This window comes from Gracilinanus agilis, chromosome 6 (genome assembly GCF_016433145.1).
Source record: "Gracilinanus agilis isolate LMUSP501 chromosome 6, AgileGrace, whole genome shotgun sequence".
Taxonomy (NCBI): Eukaryota; Metazoa; Chordata; class Mammalia; order Didelphimorphia; family Didelphidae; genus Gracilinanus; species Gracilinanus agilis.
In genome coordinates this window covers 15,733,648-15,746,178 of record NC_058135.1, presented here as the reverse complement: position 1 = coordinate 15,746,178, position 12,531 = coordinate 15,733,648, and the positions used below count along the sequence as shown (strand labels likewise).

General features: G+C 54.9%; 1 protein-coding gene across 1 annotated transcript in view; it reads right to left on the bottom strand.

Annotated features, from left to right (window-relative positions):
• The window catches only part of MTUS1 (microtubule associated scaffold protein 1), a 70,763-nt gene that overhangs the window by 36,411 nt on the left and 21,821 nt on the right, over positions 1-12,531 (bottom strand). Inside the window, exon 3 of the mRNA XM_044681442.1 lies at positions 5,254-5,304. Coding sequence (XP_044537377.1) covers positions 5,254-5,304 — 51 coding nt within the window. The remainder of the gene's footprint in view (positions 1-5,253; positions 5,305-12,531) is intronic.

The window sequence follows — 12,531 nt, the reverse complement described above, 5'->3', positions numbered from 1 at the left end:
AGGAGGGGGGAGAGAGGGAGGGGGAGAGAGACAGAGAGAGCTAAGAGTGTGGTCAGAAACAAGGTTTTGGAGCAGAAAGAGAACCCTGGAAGCACAGAGGTCATCCTCCCGTTTTCCAGATGATGGAAGAGCTGGCTGGTCCATGATCACACAGGAGGAACAGAACTACTCTGACCTGCAGGCCTCAGTGTTCTTGACCCTCCAAGGAGTCCCAGCTTGCAGCACGCATTCCCATTTCCAGACAAGCCTTGGTGAAAGGGCTTTTGTGTGGATTTTGTCAAGCCAGAGCCAAGTCAAGAGGCTTGCCTGTCGCCCAGCAGCAGTAAGCGCAGGATGCCGCTGCTGGCAAGAAGGGGTTCCCTCTGAAGGAAACAGACAGATGCCTGTGCAGGCATTCCCCACATGCAGGAGAGGTGGGAAAAAGGAAAGGAGTTTTCCAGGAGAGTCCTCGGCTTTCCCTAACACCATCTGCCACCTGTGGGAAGCATCAGGAAACTGGGGACGTGGAAATCTAGAAGAGCCGTACCCTTAGGAGCACAGGCACAGAGCTGGAAGGAACCCTCAAGGCCATCAAGCCCAACCCCTTATCTTATGGAGGAGGAAACTGAGGCCCAGGATGGGGAAAGGGCCTTGGCCAAGGTCGACTCCAATTCTGTGTCTCTCAGGGTGGCCAGAGCAGAAAAGGATGGGAGAAGAATATACCAAACTCCCAAAAATGGATGGAGGGAAGGAAGGACCTGAGCACTACAAAGGTGAAAACCACTTTTAATTCTGGCGCCAGATCCAAATCAACTAACTATGTAGAGAATGCCGTGATCCTTCAGATCATCAAGGCCATCAAGCAGATTCTGTCACCGACTTGGACTGCACGAGAGGGCAGGAGACGCCACGAATGCTTGTCTGTTTACATTGTGTCTGTGTGCACTCACGCATGATGGAAAAGGCATTTCTTATTCCCTCTCTGGGTGTCTGATGGACAACAGAAATAGAATCCTTCTCCGCCAGAGCCAATGCCTGCAGGATGCTAGATTTGGAAGGGCAGAGGACTTGGGATAACACACACACACACACAGGAGCAGCCTGCCGGGGCGGCTGTACTAAATTCTGGAGGAAACACAGTCCACAGACTGATTTTAAGTCCCGGCTCAGGCTGTGTGTGACCTGGGCAGGTCTCTGAGGCCAGCGTCCTCATCCCACAGACAGAGGTGCAGAAAGGAGAGTCCTTTATATCCCCTAAACCCTACATAAAAGTGCAGGGGCAGGGAGGGATGACACACGCCATTCTTGGAGGTTTAATCTCCGTGACTAACATTTTCTCTGTCTCTTCCTTAAGTCTAGACAATCCACAAAACCCCATAGCAAGCCCTGACCCCTGGCATTTGCCAGCTTCTGACATATTTACGTAAATGCTCTCCAAACCCCAGGGTCTCTCCCCTGGAGTCTTTTCTTGCAGCTCATCACCAAAATTTCCCCTGGTCCAGTCCCGTCTCTGGCCTTCTTCCTCATTCCTTCTCTTCCTCAGGAACTTAAATGGACGCAGTCTTTCCTGAATGGCACGTGGAAATGGCCCTCCTCTGAAGCGGGCAGGAGGAGTGTGCTAAGCCTTTTGGGGATGCTCTCCCCCCGTCATCCTCTCCCTCACCCACTCGGATGGCTGCTTGCTGCCTGACGAGACTGTGTGGTGTCCCAGAAAACCCAGAGTACACAGGGCAGGTGGATTGCCCAGTTAGCCATCAGGGCACGAGTGTCAACACTGACTTTCTGAGTTCCTCCACTCTCAGCAAGTCCACTAAGCTGCTGGTCCCCGGATAAAGGGCTGGCACCGGCAATGTGGACAGCAGAGCCCGAGCTCCTCAGCTCTCTCGCCTTCCATCACCGTCAAGGCCAAAGAGGATGGGGGAGGCCCTGGGCCTTCTGCCTTAGGAGCAGGCTCAGTGACTAGAACGTGGAATGGGATCTTTCCAATCCCATCCTGTGGTTAATACAGACACAAAAGCCCCTCAGGAGGGCAGAAATGCCGCCCAGAGACTCACAACAGCAGGAGACCAAACAATGGCACAAACTCTGGTGCCCCCTTGTTGGGGCAGGCCCCTCTCTCTGTACTTCCCTCCCCTCCTGCAGCAGAGCAAGCCTGCAGTGGCGTGGGATTGGCCTGAACCCTTAGTAGTGCGGAGGGCTCCGAAGAAGGAGGGGAAAGAGGTAGAGGACGAGGAGGAAAGCTGGTCAATAGCGTGCTCTGAAAGGTGATCCTAGACCCATTCCAAAAACAATTCCATGGTTGGGCCATCATGCTTAAATACTCATCCAAGTTAACTCAGTCTGGGCTAGGGGAGTGCTCGGAGTACTCAGCCTGGAGACAGGAAGACTCGAGTTCATCAAATCTGAATATATTTAAAAAAAAATACCTCATGCAGCCCCCACAGATGTCTCCTGAATCTTACGGAGCTGGAAGAGATCTCTGAAGAGGAGTGCAATGGACAGAGCTCTGGAGTAAGAGGGTCCCGAGTTCAAATCCCACGGCTTCCTTGGGCACCGTTTTCCTCTCCCGTAGAACTAGACTAAAGGACCTCCGCGGGCTGCTTACAGCCTAGCCCAGGCCCTGGCCCTTTGCCTTTCCAAAGGTGGAAACTGAGACCCAGCAAGACTAGTAAGTCAAAGCGAACCTATGATAGCTGATCATTGTAGGAGCTACATGGAAGGTATTCATAATGAGCCTGAACTCGACATCTATGGGAAGTGGGTGCTTGGCCCTCCCCCAAACAGACTCAGCACGAGCAGCCCAGCCGCGGCCCCCTGGCCACAGCGATCCCAACGAGGCCCCCGTGTCCTTCCACTAGGCCGTGGAGACCGGCCTGCCAGAGGGGACGTGGCGCCTCTGGGCCCATCCTCCCCTCGGCCGGATGGGTAAGCCAGCTTCTGACACCCCGGGGCTCCCAAACAACAGCCTGGGAAGCAGGACTCCCAAATTAATAAGGACACCGTGGTGCCTGCCGACCGTGGCGCTGCCTTTATTTAGAGTCCGTCCTGGCCCCATTCTCAGATGTCAGAGGCTCAAAATACCTGCCCTCTGCTCCCCCCCAGGCCATCTGTCCTTGGCCCACGGGCCAGGGCCTGCTTAGCTCCAGACCCCTTTGGGGGACCGGGACCATGTAAAGACAGGCCGGTAAAGCTCTCTGGACATAAAGAGGAAGGCCCATCTGCAGCCAAAAGGAGACCGCGGGGCCATCGTCCCCTCTCTACGGGCCTGTGTAAACGGGATAATACACGTAGGACCCAGATGGAATTGCTTGTCAACTCCAGGAGCGGGGAGGGAGACAACAGGAATCCTATGACTTTGGAAAGCTTAAATTAAATTAAACATGAAATAAAATAGATATATTTATTAAAATAAAGATAAAACAATAAATTAGAAAAACAAAAGTCTGTGTAAAGCGAGGTGGTGCCATGGACAGAGTGCCAGACCTCGAGACAGGAAGACTCGAGTTCAAATCCGGCCTCAGACACTTACTAGCCTGGTGACCCTGGGCAAGGCACTTGACCATGTCTGCCTCCGTTTCCTCCTCTGTAAAATGCAATGGAGAAGGAATCAGCAGATGTGCTCGAGCATGTTGCCAAGAAACCCCTAAGTGGAGTCACAAAGAACTAGACACGACTGAGACACAACAGAACAACGGCTCCGAATAACCTAACGCATCGATGCTCCAAGGCCCGACTCCTCTGTCCGTGAGGATGCCTTGTGGCTGGGCTACAGGATGACCAAGGAAAGGTGGGAACGCGTGGGCACGAGGCCGGGCCTCTCCAGGGAATCGGTCAAAGGTGAGGGGCCTTAATCACCCCTGGAGGGGGGCTGCGAGCAGGGAAAGGATTCCAGCGTTAAAGGGACAAAATGCCTCGAGAAGACGGCTCCTTCCCCTGTGTGCAAGCGCAGAGGGTAGAGGCAGGGAGGCCGGAGGGGTCAAGGAGAGGCGCCTCTTATCCTTAATAATCTCAAGGGTCCTGACTTACAAGGGAACCCTAACCCCCGTCTCTCGGGCCCTGAGGAGCTCCTTGCTAGAGGGGATAGCACCCTACATGGCCAAGGCCCAGGCCGCAGGTTCAAGGCTGTATCTTCTTCCTCCTCCCCCCACGCGCCATTTCCAGAATCTTATCAAATTAACACTTCCTCGTCATTTGTCAAGCCTTGCTGCCCCTCGCACCCCTGGCCCGGGACCCTGGGCCAGCGCAGGTGGGCTTTCTCCTTAGCCTGCCCAGAACAGACCTGCCACTACACAACGGGTCGGATTCTCCAAGCCCCGTCCCTGGATGTCTCTGTAAGGGTGCCAATTCCCCGGCTAGGATAGAAGCCTCCGGGGCGGAGGCTGCCGCGGCTCCTTGCATTTGTATCCCTAGAACCCAGCAGGGCACACGGCTCACAGGAGGTGCTCTAGACGGGTGGAGTCCCTTCCCCTCCCCTTCCTTTCCAGTGGTTCAAAGGCACTAAGGGTGAGCGGGAGGCCCTCCGTCCCAAGCCCACTGGACACAATCAGGGAGCTCACAGGCGCAGGCGACCCAAGATCAGGTCAGAATCTCTTAACTGGGTCAACCTGAGCCCCTCCTGCTGGAAGGGAGCCCCTTCCACCTGTCTGAGCACCGTTCTACAGAGCGTGGCATCCCCAGCCCAGCGAGGCCCAGAGCCGGCCCTCAAGGACCTTCCGTCCCCCTGGGGAGAAACACGGACGCTTGCACGGGCACATAAATCCCGGGAGGTTTTAGTAGGGGGAGCAGAATAAATGGAGGGGCCCAAACGCAGAAGGCAAGGCAGCCCTGGATGACCCTATGGAGCAAATGGGATTCTAAGAAGCCAAGGCCAAGAGGGCAAAGCTGGCTGGGCAAAGGCCCAGCATGGGGAATGGGCATCATGTGCGGAACAAATGACACACGGGCCAGTCTGGCCAGAACGCAGCACCAGAGGCTGAAAATGGGCCATCCATCTGGAGAGAGCCGGGGACGGAGGAGGAGCGTGTGTGCCCTACAGGCAGCGGGAGCAGCAGAGGAGGCTTTGCGGGCACAGGGTGGTCTCTGAGGCCCGGGCTCTCTCGATGGCTGCTGGGAAGGAAGGCCAAGAAGAGGCCCCAAAGGGATGTCCAGCAGGTGGGTGAAAGTTACAGCCAGTCCAGCTCTGCTTCGCCCTCGGATGCCCCGAAGGAAGCCCCGAGATTCGCTTCTCCTCCCTGACTCTCTCCAGCGTCTCAAGACGGAAGAGTCGCCACTCACCTGAGCTCAGCACGGCCACCAGGCTGGGGGATGCACTTTTCCTGGAGGCACCTGGGAAAACCAAGAAGAATAGGTCAGTGGCATATCTGCAGACCTGGTAGGAGACGCAGCAGCCGAGGACGGCGAGGATGGGGGCCTTCCACTGGCACCCGGCGGCCTGAGTCTGAGGCTGTGGGGAGAGCATGACCGGGAGCCCGGAGGACAGGGGCCGGGCAGACGGGTGAGGGCGCTACCAGCTCCTCCTTCTCAACAGGCAAAACGGCAGGGCCAACTGCCCACCCAATGGCTGCAAACGTCCCCTCGGCAACTGCCTTCCCGTCCCAGCCTGGCCGAAGGACCCCACGGCACCTGCCGCTGTCATTCACCAGCAGGACAGACAAGGCGCTCCCTGCCCCATTAAGAGTTGGCAAGGTCAGAAACCCTTCCAAGCCACATTCCCCGAGCGCTCGGCTGCAAAGAGACGGTCTAGAGCATCCCTGGGGTGCCAGAAGCCTGGTGTCCAGCCGGTCCAGTGTGGGGCCCAGAAAGGAACTGGGGCATGGACCGAGGGCACTGCCCTCTCCGAATTAGGACAAAGAGATGCCCAAAATCAATGCTGCTGTTAGGATTATTTATGATGTGCAGTAAGGCTGGCAAAGCCCTTTTCAAGTACCATTTCACTGGATCTTCACAGACAACCCTGGAAGGTGGGCACTATTATCATCCCTAGTTTACAGAGGAGGAAACTGAGGCAGACGGAGATTAAGGGACTCGCCCAGTCACCCATGTCTTATCAATCTTAAAATGAGAAGAGATGGGACTGCTAGGGAGTATAGTGGATAGAGCGCCAGGCCTAAATTTGGGAGGATCTGGATTCAAATCTGGCTTCAGACATGCCCTAGCTGTGTGGTCCTAGGCAAGTCACTTAAATATAATATTTATTAGAATAAATATATAGTATAATTATTATTATAAATGATGTATTATTTATATATTAATGATATAATTCTACATTGGTATAGGATATTAATGTTTTATTATAATTATAAAATAATAAACATGTTTATTATAATGTTGTTCTATTATCTTGATTACATATATGGTAAAAATAAAGAAATGAAAAATAAACTAAGGGGAGATGCCAAGTGATATGAAGAAAGCACACATAGCTATACACATCTGAGTACGGATTACAGAGGTCCCCCAATGGCTCCCTCAGAGCAGTGTAATGAAGGGGATGTAATTCAGGGCCAGGCCGGTGGGCACGTCAATCCCTCAGTGGCGGCATGGGCCTGGGCTCTAGGTTCCAATCCACCCCGTGATCTCATCTGAGCTCACTATGGGTCGGCCGGGAGGAGGGGATTTAAAAACATTCCAGGGAATGATTTAAAAGGAAAAGAAAACTAACGCTAATGTTGGGGGGCACCACCAGGGGCCCCATCTTGCACTAAATGAAAACAATGAAGCGGTGGCCATCTGAGGGCACCAGCCCAAGGAGAGATAAGCCAGCAGAAAGTAGGGCAAGCTGAGGTTTTGGACACATCCAGCGAGGAGGCAAGGGGCCTGGCTCCAGGGCCGGGGGCTCACCTCCCTTCCCCGCCATGGTGGAACAAAGTGGGGGAGCCTGGCGGGTTCACAGCCTTGCTAACCAGATCTGGGGCAGATCCACAAGGTGGAAGAGTCGCCCCATCCCTCGAGGCTGAGGCCGGAGGGCACCCCCCAGCCTCAGAGTCTGAAGGCCAAGCCTCCCCCATCTGGGGAAAATGGCGGGGTGCTGGGTCATGCTATATAAGAAGAAGGGAGGAGAGGGTGGTATGATGACAGGAGGACAAGAGGATCCCTGAGGCAGGCAAAGGTTGAAGGATGGGAACACAGTCACACAGTTAGCCAGCATCTGAGGTCAGATGTGATCCTGGGTTTTCCTCCTTGGGCCTCAGTTTCCTCATCTGTAAAGTGAGGGAGCTGGACTTCATGACCCGTCCCTTCTCCCTCTCCCAGCTTTCCCTATCCCTCCTGGGAGGCTGCTGTGGCTTCCCTCCTCAGACCCCTTGGGTCCGCTATTCGGTGGCCCTAGGGTCGCAGACAGCTCGAAGGGACCCAAAAGGTCAATGAGGCCCCTTTCCTTATTTTACAGGTAAGGAAACTGAGGCCACCGATGGGTAGGTGACTCGCTAAGGTCACACAGCTAGCAAGGGTCTGAGAGAGGATGTGTCCCCAGGACTGTGGGGGCTGCGAGCGGGTCTCCAGTCACTCCAGCACACAGGGAGTGGCAGCCTCTGAAGGGTCGGGTCTTTCTGTCGCAGCCTCCTAGGCAAGGCGCCAGCACAGCCTAAGCACCTGGCAAAGGTCTGTTGAATCGGAAGTGGAGGGGAGGCCGCAGGGAAGGAGGAACAGAGCAGAGCAGGTGGGGGAGGCCCGGCTCCCACAGGAAGTAGGGGAGCAAGCAGGGCGCCCAGGGCAGGGCGCAGCAGAAAGCAGGGCTCCGAGGCAGAGAACCCGCCCACCCCACGTGGACACAGTGGGACTGCACACCCCCGGGAGACAACGAAGGCAGGAGGGGAGACGGAGCCCCGCAGGCCCACTCAGAGCTCCGTAGGGGTGAAGGTGGTTAATAACGATAATAATAATTGCGCGGTAACACACATATAACCCTGACAGAATTGCCTGCCAGCTCCGGGAGTGCGGAGAGAAGAAGGGAGGGAGACAACGTGGATCCTATGACTTCGGAAAACTGATGTTTTATTAAAATTAAAATTTTTTTAAATGATAACGACAGTCGCTGGCATTTGTAAAGGCCTCACGGAGCTCCTTACAAATATCTTCGCATTAGGTCCTCCGCACCACCCGAGAACAGGGGTGCGACTATTATCCCCATATTACAGATGAGCAAACTGAGGCCAGAGGGGAAGGCACTTGCCCAGGGTCCTCAGCTCTCCTAGCCGCCCGAGGCTGGCTTTGATCCGGAGCTCCACCCAGCGGGGATGACCAACATGGGCTTCGGAAGAGAGCCGGGCCAGGAGGAAGGCAAGGCCGCCCCGTGAGGGCTCTGGGTGCTGCCTTCGCTGAAAGGGCGCAGGCTCGGGCTGGGCTCTACGCCAGGACCATAAAAGCCGCAGCCGCTTTCCGCCGGAAGCTCGTAGAGGAGCGGGGGCGGGGCGCGCTTTGTGAAAAAGGAAGGAAGCTAATGGAGCCCCGGCCCTGGCACGTGGCGGCGCACGATGACTGCGCCAACCAATAAACACAGCGCTGTACCGCATAGGCCAGGAAGGAATGAGGGATGGACTGAAGCCCCAGGGAAGCCCCGGAGAGGGGGATGGCCCAGGGCGGCCATTATTACCCAGAATCTCCTTCACTGGGCACGGGAACAACATAGCAGGCCTCGGACCAATCCTCTTGGAGCCCAGCCCACTCCTACGGAAATTCTATCCTTCGAGGCCAGGAGCGCTGGCCTCGCTCTTCCTGCATCCTGGGGCTCCTCTGCCTTCCGACATCCCATTGGATCCCCCTGGATCGTGGCTGCCTGCCGCCATCTTCCCTCAGAGGCTCTCCCCCGCCCAGCCAGGGGAGGACAAACACTGAAAGGTCCCCACCCCCACCCCCCCTCGGCCTTCCCACCAGCAGGCTTGGGAGCAACCCAGAGTGGAAGCCTGGACGGCCCGGGAAAATGAACGCACGACGGAAAAGGCTAGTCTGTAACAGATGGTGGAGGGGTGCCGAGGCCATGGGAAGAAGCACGGGCTGGCTCCTGGAAGATGCTTGGCCACCCCCAGGGCTGAGTGTACCTCACAAGAAAGAATCAGACCGAGGAAGAAATGGGCAGATCAGCTCCTGGGCAAGGGTGTCCCCCATGGGCAAGGCACCATGTTTGCTGGGGGCTGGGGAATCCTGACAAGATGTCGGTGCCTCCTCTCCAGGTGACCTTCAGCATCTGAGGCTCCCCAAGCCTCACCTTTCCCATCTGTAGGATGGGGCAACAGTGCCTCTGGCCCCTTCCTCTTAGGGAGCCTGGGAGGACTAAACAACATACCACTCCACAGCGCGTTTGTGTGAACTTTAAAATGATTAGAGACCCATGGCTAGTCACACTGTCCCCGACTATCCCTCGAGCACTTCCAAACTGTTCTCTTTCCTAAACTGGGCCCGGAACATGGGATGACCTCGAAGCTCGTGTTTTGGGATGAAATCACTGGAGAACATTTTCTTTATTTCAGAGCCAAGAAATCAGCAAATGGAGGAGGGATTGAGCACGGTCTAAAAACTCTCTGATCTGGAGGGAGGGCCTTGAATGCCCCCTTTCCAAAATTCCCCAGTGGGTCAGAGAAACAATGATAAAATCTGGCTGCCTCACGCATGCACGCACGAAATCATCTAAAATAGCCCTCACAAACTCCCCTGGCTACGACTGCCTCCCAGGACGGGCCTTCCACCCATCGCTTCTGTTCACAGGCAGCCTCACGCCGACTGTGCCACCAGGCAGAGAGCACCAGCTCCATCCAGTGCCAAAGGCTAAAACCCAGGCACACCGAGCACCTGCTCCAGCTAAGGGAAAGAGGCTCCTGGCGCTGCCTCGCCTCCCACACCCCCTCTTTGCTTGCGGTTGTGCTCAGGCTCCCCGCGGCGTCTGGGCATCTCCTTAGGGCAGCCAGACACCCCAGGATTCAGGGCTCCCGATGCTTCATGCTGGACGCCTAGCTCTCCTGCCCACGGCCCAGGAGGCTGCAGCGAAGGGGCCCACACAACAAAGGAATGAGCTGATTCAGCAAGAAAGCCCCCAGTCCTCCTGTGCTGGCGGGCTCTCAAGACACTCCAGAAACAGACTAACTCTCCATCGGCATGACCTGCCTTGGATGGCTCAGAAATGCCCCAATCTCATCTTTCATCATCATCATCAACATCTCTGTGTATGTGTGTGTCTGTCTGTCTCTGTCTCTCCCCCTTCTCTCTCTGCCACTTTCCCCTTCTCTCTTTCTGCTCTCCCTCTCCCTCCATCTCTCTCCCTCTCCCCCTCTCTTTGTCTGTCTCTCTCCCTCCCCTTCTCTCTCTCCTTTTCTTCTCTGCCTCTCTCCCCATCTCCTCTCCCTCCGTCTCTCCCCTGCTCTCTCTCCTTTCTCCCTCCATCTCTCTTCCCCTCTCCCTCCATCTCTCCCCTTCTCCCCACCCTGTCTCTTACACACACACATATCCCATATCCAGAAAGCAAGCAAACTTATTTCCTCCCGTAAGCCCTTTCCCTCTTCCCCCCACATAGACACATAGAACTTGCTCACTCTCCCATCTTCTCTGCTCCCTGGGAATTGAAAGAGGCTCAACCCTCCATCTGGGGGCTGTCTGAATCCCACAGGATGCCCGGCCCCCAGCCTCTGTCCTCAGCTGGGGTCCCTGCCTGTGCCAGGCTGCCCATCTCCAAGGTCCCAGGGGTGCCTCCACCCCTGTGCCTCACCTGGCCCCCCACTCGGTCCGAGGACCCCCCCTTACTGCCTTAAGCCTTAGGACACTCTCAGAGCCCAGCCCGCCTCAGGACAAGGCAGCCAAACGGCACAGGCAAGCTAAAGGCATGGACCTACTTCTTCTCCCGGTGAAGGCAGCGAACAAAGGCGCCAGACAAAGGCTGTAGGAGCCCACCAGCAGCAGGGTCAGCAGGGTGATGTCGCACTGCCTCTCGGCCTCAGCCGGCGGGCTCAGAGTGGAATTGATGAAGCCCCGAGAAGCGATCTCCGTCTCTGTACAGCTTCGGAATCCTCCGGCTCCGGTCATTTAAAAGGATCACAGCCAGCTCAAGTCAGGCACGCTGCAGCCATGTTCACTCGCTCCCACTCCTTCTGCTCACTCCGAGGGAAAAGGAGGGGAGGGGGGGAACCACATCTGTCAGCCTGCTCCAAGGTATGCCAGACCCAGCGGTGAGGAGGAAGAGGAAGAGGAAGAGGAAGAGGACAGGGATGCCGAGACTCCTCCGGAGGGCATCTCTCTCTTCAACCAGCAGCTCAGAGGGAGGGCAGAGAGGGAGAACGAGCCTTTTGTGGAGAGGTACCAAAGCATCTTCCAGTCTCCTTTGGAGCTCCACTCTCTACGGCAGGGAGAATCAACATGGCTGTCAGCTTCTCCACAGGAAAGGCTGTCCGGCACCTGGCTCCATGGCCTGGAGCCTGGGCCCTAATGTCGGGGCACCCATCAGCCTCCACCTGATGCAGCCTGGGGGAGCAAGGCGGGAAGCGGTCCTCCGGGCACAGCACGAGCTGGGCATATCAAGGAGTCTCGGTGTCACCAGGTCTTGCCGTGTCTCATTCACACATTCACACACACGTAACCCAGGACAACTTGTCCTACATCAAAAATCTTCCACCCTATCATCACAGATTCAAGTGCGCCCCCAAGGCAGCATCCTCAAGGAGACAGACCTGATAACGGTCCATTTTAACCCTTCCCATGATTCTCCTTTCAGCACTGGGTGTACCGTGCTGGGAAAACCACACAGAGCCTTTGAGACACTCCAGTCCAGACTCGATCATTAATATCTTCGGAGGGAGAGGGGGCGAACTAACTCAACCAACATTTATCAGACTCCTACATACGAGATGTAGAACACAAACTATGTACTAGGACGCCCACTGAGCGTTCATTCAAACGGATCTCTCCAGGGATTGCTCCAATCCAATCCAATCAGCAGGTTTCCAGGAATGGGAATGTTTAAGGCACCTTTCCCCAAGCATCCAGCCCTGGGCCTCTCTAAACTATTACCCTATCAGGATCCTTAGCATCCTTCAAAACACAGGTCAGGCATCCCCAGATGAACAGAGCCTTTCCCTCAGTCAAATCAATGCCCTTAATTAAACTTAACCTCCTCCTCTCTTCCACCTTCCCTTCCGTAAGGAATCCTTTCATTTCAATCTTCCTTTCCCCATGTTATAGTTGCAGCCCACCAAGAATGCAAAGTTGGTTCAGTATTGGAAAAACTATGAGGTAAACATCATATTCAACAACTTAATATTCGAACAACATAATATAAAGTCACAAAAAAAATCAGTGAACTAAAAAAAATATAAACTCGTTTGAGCATTATAGTATACTTTATAGAAGGACTAGAAGGTAATGTAACAGATTCACAAGGAAATAAAGGCAGAAAAAGGTTTTGATAAGCATATTTTTTCAATAATAGAAATGGACATACCATGTTAACAAGCACAGACACACAAGAACTTTGCTGTGAAGAAATATTTAACCAAGAACCATAAATTGGAGGGCTTGCCAGTAAAACTGGGGTAAAGCAAGGATATTCATTATTGCTACTATTATTATAGGTGG